Raw genomic sequence first — 13,279 nt, forward strand, 5'->3', positions numbered from 1 at the left:
TCTGCAAAGCCAGGGGCCTCTGATGTGCCCACCCCCCCTGGCGCGCGAACATCCCCCAGCACACTGTCACCCTTCCGCGCCTGCAACAGTTGCAAACCAAGGCGTGCACAAGTTCCCCCCGCCTCCCCAACGCACTTCCATCAACCCAGCATGTCTAACACCCCCACAGGATGTGTACACATCACCTCTGATGTGCTCACATCCTTTGGAGAGTGTCTGGGTGTTCTGGGTGCTGAGGGTGGGCGCCTGTGAGATGACAGTGAGAGGGCGGACTGGTGATGCCCTGTTCCCATGGCGGCCAGTACAGCTGTGAGATCACCTCTGGGGGGTTAATGCAGGTGCTGAGGCAGGAGCAGGTGCAGACAGACACACCTGGTGGGCACGGGCGGCCCTCACTGAGGTGCCTTCGGTCAGCGTTCAAGATCAAGAGCCCAGAGGCGGAGAGGAATTCCGTCCTCTCCGTGAAACAGTGGGATAGTCGGGGTGACTGTAGAGGAGGAATGTGCACTTTGGGTGCCAACACCCATGAGTGGAACAACCGGGCACTGACTGAGCCTCGCTTGCTTGGGTCCTAGCTCACTCCTGCCGGGCAGCGGGTGACAGGACGTGCTTTTCCAAATTAATGAGAGAAAACGTTGATTCTCCTGCTGCCCACGAAGGTGGAAAGTGAAGTGGGGAGACATGTGGGGAGTGAGCGAGGTTCCCTGTCTGGGGGTTCCAAATCTGCTGTGGTTTCTTTCACCGCTGACTAGAGATATACAGGGTGTCCCCCCAAAATGTATACACACTTTGAATACCTACTAATTCCAATGGTTTTAAGCATAAGAAAGAAACAACAACGGAGCTGTTACCTGTTAAAAGTGTGGGCACACACAGGCAGTTGGACATTCCCTGAGGGGTCTCAGATTGGAGAGGGTGAAGGCCAGACTGAGGGCTCCCCACCCCCCCCGTGCACGAATTTCATGCACCAGGCTAATATATAATAAAAGGCTAATATGCAAATAGACTGAACAGCGGAACAACCGGGCACTATGACATGTGCTGACCATCAGGAGACGTGTGCGGAACATGGCATGTGTCGGCTGTGGCAGGATGGTGGAGCAGGTGAGTGGGGGTGCTCAACCAAGGCAGGGTGCTGGTCGCTGTCATTGGGGCGAGCCTCTGGTGGTTACTGAAAATTCTTTGCTCCCGTGAGCTACGGTCCCACCTGGTGCTCGCACCCGCTGCCGGCCCCAAAAAAAAAAACAGCCACCACTCACACCCACTGCCGGCGATGGCCCAGCTCACACCTGCTGGTGGCACCAGAGCCGCCGCTTGCACCCACTGCCGGTGCTCGGCGCCGGTCCCAATCACTCAGCACCATCAGCATGTGAGCAGCGGTGGTGGGAGCAGGGCTGCCGGCAGACAGGGGACCAGGGCCGTGGTGGGAGGAAATGGGCAGGACCGCGGAGGATGGGCCGAGACCCGCCCCTGTGCCTACCACAGCCTCACAGCCCACAGTTCCTTTCAAGGTGCACGAATTCGTGCACTGGACACCTAGTGTATATATGTAATTGACTTTCCCTCTGCTGTACTTTTTACATTTTTTAAAATTCTACTTTACATTCAATATTATTTTGTATTAGTTTCAGGTATACCGCATAGTGGTTAGACAATCATATACTTTACAAAGTGTTCCCCCTGATATTTTCAGTATCCACCTAGCACCATACATAGTTAGCATAATATCCTATAAGTCCCTCTGTGTAGTTATAGCCCATAATAGCTCATGAACTGAAATAGGAAAGAAGAGGGCATATAGTAGTAGTTTCCTATAAAGGGAATAGCCTGAGTTTCTCAAGGAACCTGTTCTTTAGGAAGGTAGAAAAGGGTAAAAGAACCGTGTCACCCTAGGAACAAAAATGTTTCCTTTTATGTGTCAAGACCCATCAGAGGACTCTCACAGTTCCTAATGTTTGTTCAATTAAAAAACCTTTAGTTAGGGAACAAAATGTCAGCAAGCCAAAAATTCAGCTGTTAGTCTATTGTTGAAACAGTTAAGTGCTGATTCGGACTACATCAGCTTCAAAATGACTGGATCAGTGTTTTGTTTGTTTGTTTTGTTTTTTAAATTAAATTTATTGGAGTGACATGGGTTAATAGGGTCACCTAGGTTTTAGGTATAGATTTCTGCGTTAAAAGATTGTACCCACCACCCAAAGGCAAATCATCTTCTGTCACCATATATTAGGCCCCTTTCACCCCCACCCACTTCCCTGTGGCAACCTCCACACTGTTGTTTGTGTCCATTATTTTCAGTTTTATATCCTACATATGAGTGAAATCATGTGATTCTTAGCCTCAGTGGATACCTGCAATAGAAATATCCATGGAGATGGTGGGCTTCCTCAAGGTATAGCCTAATTGCCTGGCCCACTCAAAATCTTCCCAGATCTTCATCCAGATGCCTTCTTCATCTCCCTGAAGAAAACATGAGTCACTCATGTATATATCCACATGTATATATCCACAGAGCTATGCTGGCTTTAGTTGTCCAGAGAGATCTCCCCCCTAGGTCAGGAAACAAATTTTATAGACAGAGAAAGTATTTTGTGCTCAAATAAACTTTAATTACACACAAAAAAGTTGATCAGTGGTTTTGATCCCTTTTATTTTTGGTCACAAGGTGCCTTGGGTATCTGATGAAAATGTGGACTCTCTTCTCCCAACTGATGTCCATGCACACACAATTATGCACTTAATTTTGAATGGACTTCCTTGAGGCACTTCTGAAACTTGGGGGAAGAACTTTGTAGGTTGTTTGTTGGTTATAATGGAGCTGCATCATTGAATATGTTTCCCTCCATTCATCTTCATTTTCTTGATATTGCTTTGAGAAATCGAACCCATATGCCTTTTAAAGAGGGGGTAGTAGTAAATTCCCATGTTCTGTTACTTTGGCTTTTCATCCACCTCACTTAATTTAATGGATATTTTCTCACATTAGTATAAATTTAGATATTTAGCTTAAGAGACTTTTTTTTCTTACTGGTTTCTGGTCTTTTTTATTCAAGTATCTAGAAAATTCAACTTCCTCTGGTGATTTTTAACTGACGCAGTTCTTGTGCTTAAGGTATCAGTGAGAAAGTCTATGTGATTTGACAGTTGGCCCAAGAGATCTCTCCTCCTGCCCATGTACAGTTTAGCATTAAAACCTTTATATATTACCAATTACAAAAGCCCAGGGTGGTATGTTGTTGATTATAGTGAAAGTTCTCTGTGACCCAGGGTTATGTGTACTCCTCAGGTGTCATGGATCTGGGAGGTACTGTTTGGGACAGAGTTATATCTGTGATTGTGATCAAGACTCCAGAGGTTAGCTGAGCCAGAGGAATTAATTTGTTCATTCATTCATCCAACTAATTTATTGAGTGTCTACTTTGTGTCATTGCCTATTAAAGGAGAAATTTTAATAAAAGTGCATGCATATATTATTCATTGCAACAAGTGTTATCAAGGAAGTGTTGGATGATATGAGAGCACATAACAAGGAACCTAATTTAAATTAAGATAGGGAAGGCAGAGGTCTGGGACTAGATGGCCCAATTGTAATAGTCAATGTGAAACTTTATTACTCAAAAGTGTTTATTTACTATATCTCTATATGCTTATTCATATGTATGAGGTTTGGGTGTGTGTTTTTTTTAAATATGTTTTTATTGATTTTAGAGAGAGGAAGGGAGAGGGATAGATAGAAACGTTAATTGACTGCCTCCTGCACGCCCCCTACTGGGGATCAAGCCCACAGCCTGGGCATGTGTCCTGACCAGCAGTCAAATTGGTGACCTCTTAGATCATAGGCCGATGCTCAAACAGTGAGCCACACTGGCCGTGCATTGGGTTTTAACATGTTTTCAAAGTGTAGTGATAACTTGGACCCATATGAGTCATTGCTAAGATTTTTAGTTTGCTTTTTGATCATATGTTTTTTCTTTCTTCTTTACAGTATACACTTTGGAATTTTCTCCCAAAGAATCTGTTTGAACAGTTTAGAAGAATTGCAAATTTTTATTTTCTCATAATTTTCCTTGTACAGGTAAGAGCTCCATTAAACTGCCACTTCACTTTTAGAAAATTACTTCAAACAAATTTTCACTCTACTTCTAATCTTAAAATGACCTGTGATTAAAAAGATGTTTCAGGGCTTATTATAATAATACTTTTGAAAGTACCGATATTACATATTAAGGTTTATATTATTTTACATATTTCTAAAGTAGCACTTTCACTGGAAAACTTGTTGCAGCTGTTATTTTTAAAAAACTTTTGTGGATTTCATATTTTTGTTCACACTTGAAGCACATTTATTATATACCATTAAACGCATTGGTGTATATCAAAATTGAAAATAGTTTAGGTTAATAGTTTACTTTATTAAACACTAATTTCAGCTTAATGGAAAGTGTATCACTTATCTTCCTGATTATTAGTTATGCTCTTCATTCATTTACTTTAAGGGTGAAAGCCTAGTATTTAGACATTTTAAATTGCATCTTCCATTTTAAGTCTGTAAGTTATTAAAATATTTCCCTTGCCAAAATCAACCACTGAAAATTTTACTACATTAAAGGTACTTTCCCCCCTCACTTCATTTTTCTGAAACAGAAACATTTCAATGAAATTGCTGAAATGCCTTATTGGTATTAAGTGCTTCTGTTTATCCACTTTAAGTTTTTAAGTAAATGGTACTGTAATTTAATTTGGCCCTGCTACTTAAAACCAAAAAAAAGAGTCAATCAATTTTGAATGATGGGACACTTTAAAAGAGGCTCCCCTACATCCATGGTAAGATGTCTTACAGACTAGCATAAAATAAACTACATAGAGGATTATGAACATGAATCATTCCACTTGGCTTACAGCGCATCTCAGTTCAATTTAGTGAACATATAGCAAGCACCTCTTATGTGCCAGACAACAAAGATTTTAGCAGGTGCAGTGAAGATACAGCTTTTCTATCCCGAAGGAATTTATGTATAGCCAAAACTAGTCATGTATTCACTTAATTTAATATAGTAAAAGTCATAAAAGTTGCATTAGCAAAATGTTATGGGGATATGGTAGAAGTTAAGATTTTTTTTTTCTACCCAAGAGGAGCTTGAAAAGGCTTCAAAGAGTAGGTGATATCTGAACTGAGCCTTGAAGGATTAGAGACTGGTATCAGTCTGTGTGAAGGCACAGAGCCATGTAAAAGCCTGCGTCTGCAACACAGTGTGTGTGGCAGGGGCAGGTCTGTGTGGGGGTTAGAGATGAGAGTCAATGAATTGTGAGGGCATATGGAACTCATGGTCCTCTGTCACTCAAATCTAGTTCTCATTCTCTTTCAATGTTTCCTATTTCAGTGAATGACAGCATCAACCAGCCATGTTAACCAAATACTTGGAAGACATCTTTAATTACCCCTTACAAGAAATTCCTTATTAGTCATGCCATTTTTGCCTTCTAAATATCTCTGGAACATCTTTCCATTGCTGCTGCTACTCCCCTCATCCAAGCCATGATCTTTTATCTGGATTAGAACAGTAGCTTTCTAAATGGAATCCCTACCTCCATTCTTGTTCCCTTCCATTTTATTTCCCACAATGCAGTGAAAATCTTTTCAAAATGTTGTTCTCTTTATGTGAACTCTCCCTGGTTAAAAGCTTCAATTATTTCCCACTGTTTGTGGGATAAAGAATTAATTCTAGCATAGAGGCCCCTGCTTGGTCTGGCCCGTCTCCCTCTCCAGCCCTGTCTCACACCACAAGCTTTTGTTATTGGCTCCCTTTATTTCATTACCTGTATAACACTCCCTCCTACCAGAGAGGCATTGTATACACTGTTTACTGTTCCTGGAAAGCACCCTTCTTTCATCTAGTTAACTTCTGTTTACTCTTTAGGTCTCAAGGTATTTTTTTAATACCTGGTTTTCCCTGTAAGCTGCCAGCTGTATGTGGTCAGGGACTTTTCTCCATCTGTTTAAAGCAGCATCTCTAGAGCCTGGCTGATAATAGTTCAGGGACTGACAAAATGGTACTCAACAAATAGATGGTAAATGAATGGATGTATTTCAATAAAGGGGTTAATTCAGCCTGTGTTGAAAACTAAACCTGATTTAGAAGTATTTTTTAAACTAACTGCTGTGTGGATTGCTTTTGTTTTAATGAAAGTTAACATTCACCCTGCTACCAGAATAAGTTTTGTCTGCATTCTTTCTGAGATTTTTTCAGCATGTACAGACTGCATATAAGTTATTGACTATTTTTATTTTACTTTCAATTTAATTTCTTTACCTAGGTCACAGTAGATACACCAACTAGCCCAGTTACCAGTGGACTTCCACTTTTCTTTGTTATAACTGTTACAGCCATCAAGCAGGTAAATTTATTATTTACATTTATGTCTGCATTTTATTTCTGTCTAGTTTGAATTTCATTGTCAAGGGTTCTCTTTCATATTTATATAGAGTGGACACTATATCTGAGGGGTTTAATTTATATTTGGTTCTTATTGAAAATCTCTTAAAATGATTATAAAATACATCATTAATATTCATGCTCCTTTCTTTCTCAATATTTTTGTGTGAGAATATTATCCAAGTCAGGAGGTGGGAGGCAAAGTGTTAATGTGCATTAATTTTTTTCACTGTGGTATGTCTATTTGAAACATTTCCAATCTAGTGGACTTTTTTGCTTGTTTGCCTATGGTAGATAACACAAGAGCATAAATACTTTAATTTTGTTGTCTTTCCTGATGGTGCTGAAGGGGGTGGTAGGTGGAGGAGACTTTTATTGTCTTGTCAAAGCTGACAGCTGCCATGGTTTGTAATGCTGATGTTGATACTGGACTAAAGGGGCTAAAGGAGTCCGTTTGCCTGTATGTATCAAAGCCCAATAAAACAGGAACAGGAGCTTGCAGCCAAAAAAAGTAAGGGTTTATTTTTAGTAAGTGGCCTGCCAGGGGGAATCATAGATGAGCTAATGCTCAAAGACCTGGCTCCTCAATGGCTTCCAGAGGATGGGTTTTATAGGGACAAAATCATCAATCAAGACAAAGGAAGTTAGTGTTGTGGTATACTAAACAGACACAGTCTCTGTAGTCATAAAGTTGACATTATGGTAGGGAACACAAAAAATAACAACAAAACCACAAAGACATAATTTAAAAATGTCAAGAAATGCTATGAAAGAAACAAAAAATATTTGAACTGAGAACTTACACTAGTATGTATCAGAAAAGTTATTCACCTCCAATAACAGAAACTTCTCAAAAGCAATATCTTAAATATATTTCTGTCATATGAAAGAAATCTGGAGGTGGTCATTCCCGGGTAGATGTAGTGTTTCTATGATGTTGTCACTGGACTAAACGGGTCCATTTGCCTGTGTGCATCAAAGCCCAGTAAGTCATTAACAGGAGTTTGCAGCAAAGAAAATAAGAATTTATTTTTAGATGGTGACCCAGGCCTGAAGTCATAGGTGAGGTAATATTCAGAAACCTAACTCCCCAATGGCTTCCAAGGAATGGTTGTATAGGGGGAAAATCATTAATTATGGTGACTAAGGGAGTTAGGGTCGTGGTCTGTACTGATTGGTCAGCACTAGAGTAGGGGGTGGTTGATCAGTGCATCTGGTTTTGCTGCTTTACTGGGCCTGGAGCTGAAACATAACTGAAGATTAGATATTATCTCTACTTTGACCTGATCAAAACTCTGTTTCTTTGGTCAACAGACCAGACGCTTTGTTCCTAAGATTATTTGAACCTCATTGTCCTGAGGGCTTAATGATTCAGGAAGTAGACATGCAAGGGAGAAGGAGGCAGGTGAGTCAGGGTTCTGGGCAAGGCCAGTTTGAATCAAAAGGAAAGAAAAGAGAAAAGATTATACTAAAGAAATGAAGTTTCTGCACAGTTACAATGTCTTTGAAGTATTTTGAGCATTCTGGATAAAATTGAAAATGGACAGAAAGTGGAGGAAAAGGGATAGGTTAGCAATTTTTATCACATAATTAACCACAAAACCAGGCTAATTACAGATATACTTTTACATAGTACTTATCAAGTGCTTTTAACAGTGTCTCAAAAAAACTTCCAAATTAAAAGTCTGCTTAACAGTATTGGGAACAAGGTTATGTTTCCTCGTGGGGTTATCTGGTCTTCTATCTTGCCTAACAGGAACTACAAGAATATTTTATCAAGTTCTTGGTTACTAAATCAAGACTTTTGAAATGTTCTTTCCCTTAAGCTGTTAGATTATTTTCTTTAACATCGTATAATTGCTGCTTCCCAAAATACCCTGTATGGTTTCAAAAGCTCTTACTAATTCATTTTATTTCCAATACTAGTTCATATTAGGACCTTTCTCTCCTCACTGAAATGATAGCCTAGCATAGTCATAAAGAGAGACAGAATTGGAATGAATATAGCAACTGAGAAAAAAAAGGGGGAAGCAGTCAAGGTATTTTTCAAACAGTTATATTTGAAAAGGTACAGATATAATTATAAAGAAAAAAAGGAAAGTATTGTAAAAAAGCAGGAGAGGAGGTTGTACTCAAACAAATGAACATCCTCTCGCCTTGTTTCTTTTGCCTTAAATATATTCCAGACAAAAAGCCCAAAGAAAAATGAGCCATTAGACCTTTCCCTGATTACTTCTAATTCTAAAAAACGAACACCAATTTATATTATCTTTTACCACCAAGTCAGTGTAGAAGTTTAACTATTGATCTCTAAAACTTATTATAGATTCTCTGCCAAAATAACCCTAGCTTGCCTTTCCTATTCTGTCCCTGGGAGGATTTCAGTTTCCTCAGAGATGATCACTCCGATGGTCTACTACAGAAGATTATATTTAAGTGGTTAAGTCTGTAAGAAAATAATACCCAGAAATTTTTTTTTTCAAATTCAAAAGTAGAAAGATCAACATTAACTTGAATAAGAGTAGAATTAAAAAGAACAGATCATAGTCCTTCAGTTGAAGAATATTAAGGCTCTAATGCTTGTGTTTTCATTAATACTTAAATGTTGAATGGTAGAACCTTTTAATACAATAAAGCTATTTACCTAAGGGATATTTTGAAAGTGTATCTTAGTTTTTCTATAAAAATGTAATGTCTCTTTAGCAATATATTTTGAAACTAGAGGTACGGTGCATGGATTCATGCACCGGTGGGGTTCCTCAGCCTGGCAATCCAGGACCCTCTTGCAATCCAGGACCCCTCACAAGGGAGGTCGGAGAGCCGGTTGTGGCCTGATCCCTGCAGGCCAGGCCCAGGGACCCCACCGGTGCACAGATCTGTGCACTGGGCCTCTAGTAAAAATATAAAAAGCTCTTCAACCTTCCTCAAATCCTATAAGATCTTTGGTTAATTTCTTCCCGCCCTACTCCCTCCCCCCTTCCCTCTGAGATTCATCAGTCTGTTCCATGTTTCCATGTCTGTGCATTGAGTGTCTGCCCCCTGGTGGTCAGTGCGCATCATAGCTTCCAGTCAAACAGTCGCTTAGGCATATATATATATATATTACTGTAAGTATAAATTTATGCTGGTAACCCATGGAGGGGGTTATAGAAATTTAATTCATTATATGAGCTTGATTGTATAGTTTTGTTGTTTTTTTATCCTTCTAGGGATATGAGGATTGGCTGAGACACAGAGCTGACAATGAAGTCAACAAGAGAAATGTTTACATTATTGAAAATGCAAAGCGAGTTAGAAAAGAGAGTGAAAAGATCAAGGTATTAATTTTTGTTTATTCTTTATTATGGTAAAAAATACACCTTTTTTCTTTATGCTTCTTTATTATGATAAAAAGTATACTTTTTAAAAATTCTTACCCAAGGACAAGGTTTCATTGGTTTTAGAGAGAGAGAGAGAGAGAGAGAAACATCCACTGGTTTCCTCCTGCACTCACCCCAACTGGAGTCTGACCGTGCAACCTAGGTATGTACTCTGACCAGGAACTGAACCACGGCCCTTCAGTGCATGGGACAACACTCCAGCCAGCTCAGTCACACTGGCCAGGGCTGCACACCATTTTTAAATGGACAATTGATTCAGTGGCATTTAGTGCATTCACAGTGTTGTGCAACCATTGACACTGTCTAATTCCAGAACATTTTCATCACCCCAAAAGGAAACCCCCATAAGCCATTAAACAATCATGCTTCATTCCTCTCTCCCCCAGTCTCTGGCAACCACTAATCTTCTTTCTATTTCTATGAATTTACCTATTCTAGATATTTCATATGAAAGGAATCATACACTGTGTGGCCTTTTGTGTCTGGATTCTCTTAATGTAATATTCCCGAGGTTCATTCATGTTGTAGTATGTATTAATACTTTATTAGTTTTTATAGCTGAATAACATTTTATTTTATGATTATACCACAGTTTGTTTATTCATTAATTAATTGATGGAAGTTAGTTTTTTCCCCATCTTTTGGCTATTATGAGTATTGCTGTTACAAACATTTCATGTACAAGATTTTGTTTGAACACCTGTTTTCAATTCTTTTGGGTATATACCTAGGAGTAGAATTGCTAGGTGATACAATAATTCTATGTTTAAATTTTTCATGAATTACAAACTGTTTTCCACAGCAGTTTTTACCATTTTACATTCTACCAGCAATGTATAAGATATTTTGTTGCCAACAGATTTTATTTTAATTAATAATTTACTTTTTAGAGCAGTCTTAGGTTCACAGCAAAACTGAGCAGAAACTACAGAGTTCACATATACCTTGTTTCCCCACAGGTACAACCTCCCTTGTTACCAATATCCCCCACCAGATTGATACATTTGTTATGATCAATGAACCTACATTGACATATCCTTATTATCCAAAGCTTATAGTTTACATTATTAGGGTTCACTCTTGGTGCTTTACATTCTTTGTACCTGAACAAATGTATAAGTGACATGTATCCACCATTATATTATCATACTGAATTGTTAAACTGTCTTGAACATCCTCTGTGCTCTGCCTATTCATCTCTCCCTCCCTTCCTTCAACCTGGAACCACCACTAATCTTTTTACTGTCTCCGTAGTTTTGCCTTTACCATAATTTCATATAGTTAGAATCATACATTATGTAGCCTTTTCATATTGGCTTCTTTCACTTAGTAATATGCATTTATGTTTCCTTCATGTCTTTTCGTGGCTTGAGAGTTCATTTTTCTTTAGTGCTAAATAATACTTCATTGTCTCTATGTAGTAGTTTATTTATCTATTCACTTACTGAAGGACATCTTGTTTGCTTTCAAGTTTTGGCAATTATGAATAAAGCTGCTATAAACATCTATGTGCAGGTTTTTGTGTGTACATAAGATTTTAGTTCATTTGGGTAAATACCAAGTGTGACTACTGGATTGTATATTAAGAGCTTGTTTAATCTTCTAAGAAACTGCCAAACTATCTTCAAAGTGGCTATTCCATTTTTCATTCTCATTAGCAGTGAATGAGAATTCCTGTTTCTCCACATCAGCATTTGTTGTCAGTCTTGCGGATTTTGACAATTCTAAAATGTGTGTAGTGGAATTTTACTTTTGTTTTAATTTTCAATTCTCTAATGACATATGTTGTTGAACATCTTTTCATATACTTACTTGTCATCTTAATATCTTCTTTGGTGAGGTGAATTTTTAGGTGTTTTGCCCATTTTTAAATCAGATTGTTCATTTTCTTATTGGTGAGTTTTAACAATTTTTGTATATTTTGGATAGCAGGCCTTGATCAGATGTGCTTTTTACAAATATTTTATCTAGTTTCAAGGTGTTATTTTTTAAATTTAAATTTTGTTATTACAATAAAGAACACATCAAATTTACCATTATAACCATTTTAAGTGTACAGTTCAATAGTATTGAGTACATTCACATTGTAGAGAAACAAATCTCTAAAACCTTTTCATCCGATAACACTAAAACTCTGTAACCACTAAACACTAATTCCTCCTTCCTCCATCCTTTGGTAAACACCTTTCTATTTTCTATTTTGATGATTGACTACTTTAGGGAGATACTTCCTATAAGTGGGACCATACAATATTTGTCCTCTTGTGACTGGCTTATTTCACTTAAGCATGATGTCTTCAAGCTTCATCCATGTGGTAGCATATGACACGATTTTCTCCTTCTTAAGGCTACATAATATCTGATTGTATGCACATAGCACAGTTTCTTTATTAGTTCATCTGTTGATGGACATTTGGGGTTGCTTCTACCTCTTGGTTATGAGAATAATGCTATTATGAACACACATGTACAAATAACACTTCAAGATCCTATTTTAACAAGATATGGATGCCACCCACATGCCCATTGATGAGTGTATAAAAAAGTTGTGGAACACAATGAGATACCACCTCACACTTTCAGAATGGCCATCACCAATAAATCAACAAACAAGTGTTGGCGAAAATGTGGAGAAAATGGAACTCTTACGCTCTGTTGGTAGGAATGCAGGTTGGTACACCCACTATAGAAACCAGTATGGAGGTTATTAAAAAAATCAAAAATGGAACTGCCTTGTGACCCACCAATTCCACTTTTGGATACATATCTGAAGAAACCCAAAACACTAATTCAGAAGAATATATGGACCCCTATGTTCATTACAGTGTTATTTATATTAGTAAAGATACGGAACCAATCCAAGTGTCCATTAATAAGTGAGTAAAGAAACGGTGGTGCATATATACAATGGAATATTCCTCAGCTATAAAGAGAACAAAATCTTAACATTTGCGACAGCATGGATAGACCTAGAAGGTATTATGCTAAGTGAAATAAGTCAGTCAGAAAAAGACAAATACCGTATGATTTCACTTACCGTATTTGCCGGCGTATAAGACGACTGGGCGTATAAGACGACCCCCTAACATTTCCACTCAAAACACAGAGTTTGTTATATACTCGCCGTATAAGACTACCCCCTCTTCCGCACACCTTCCACACACCAAATAAAAGGTAAAACAATATCAGATTTGATTTTAACATTTTAATTTATATTCAAATGCTTATGACATGCAGGAAAACTGTCACAAGGCTGTATGTAATCAAACATATACATAAAACAGTGCAAGTTTATTACCGGTAAACATACCGGTAATTCACTAAAGAAAACACACTCTATAGACTGGTACCGTAGATGCTTCTCAGGAACACAGGCAAGCAGCCCACAACCTAGAGGGACTGTCAATGATAGAAGTAAGATAACAAATAGAGGTAGAGAGCAAGTGCCGGGCAAGTCCCTAGCAA

The 13,279-nt window shown here is 38.5% G+C and overlaps 1 protein-coding gene across 1 annotated transcript in view; it reads left to right on the forward strand.

The window, feature by feature from the left end:
- LOC102756873 (phospholipid-transporting ATPase 11C) overlaps positions 1–13,279 on the forward strand; it is a 144,266-nt gene that overhangs the window by 115,883 nt on the left and 15,104 nt on the right. The window contains exons 3-5 of the mRNA XM_006766213.1: positions 3,986–4,075; positions 6,316–6,396; positions 9,644–9,751. Coding sequence (XP_006766276.1) covers positions 3,986–4,075; positions 6,316–6,396; positions 9,644–9,751 — 279 coding nt within the window. The remainder of the gene's footprint in view (positions 1–3,985; positions 4,076–6,315; positions 6,397–9,643; positions 9,752–13,279) is intronic.

Source organism: Myotis davidii, unplaced genomic scaffold (genome assembly GCF_000327345.1).
Source record: "Myotis davidii unplaced genomic scaffold, ASM32734v1 scaffold460, whole genome shotgun sequence".
Lineage (NCBI taxonomy): Eukaryota > Metazoa > Chordata > Mammalia > Chiroptera > Vespertilionidae > Myotis > Myotis davidii.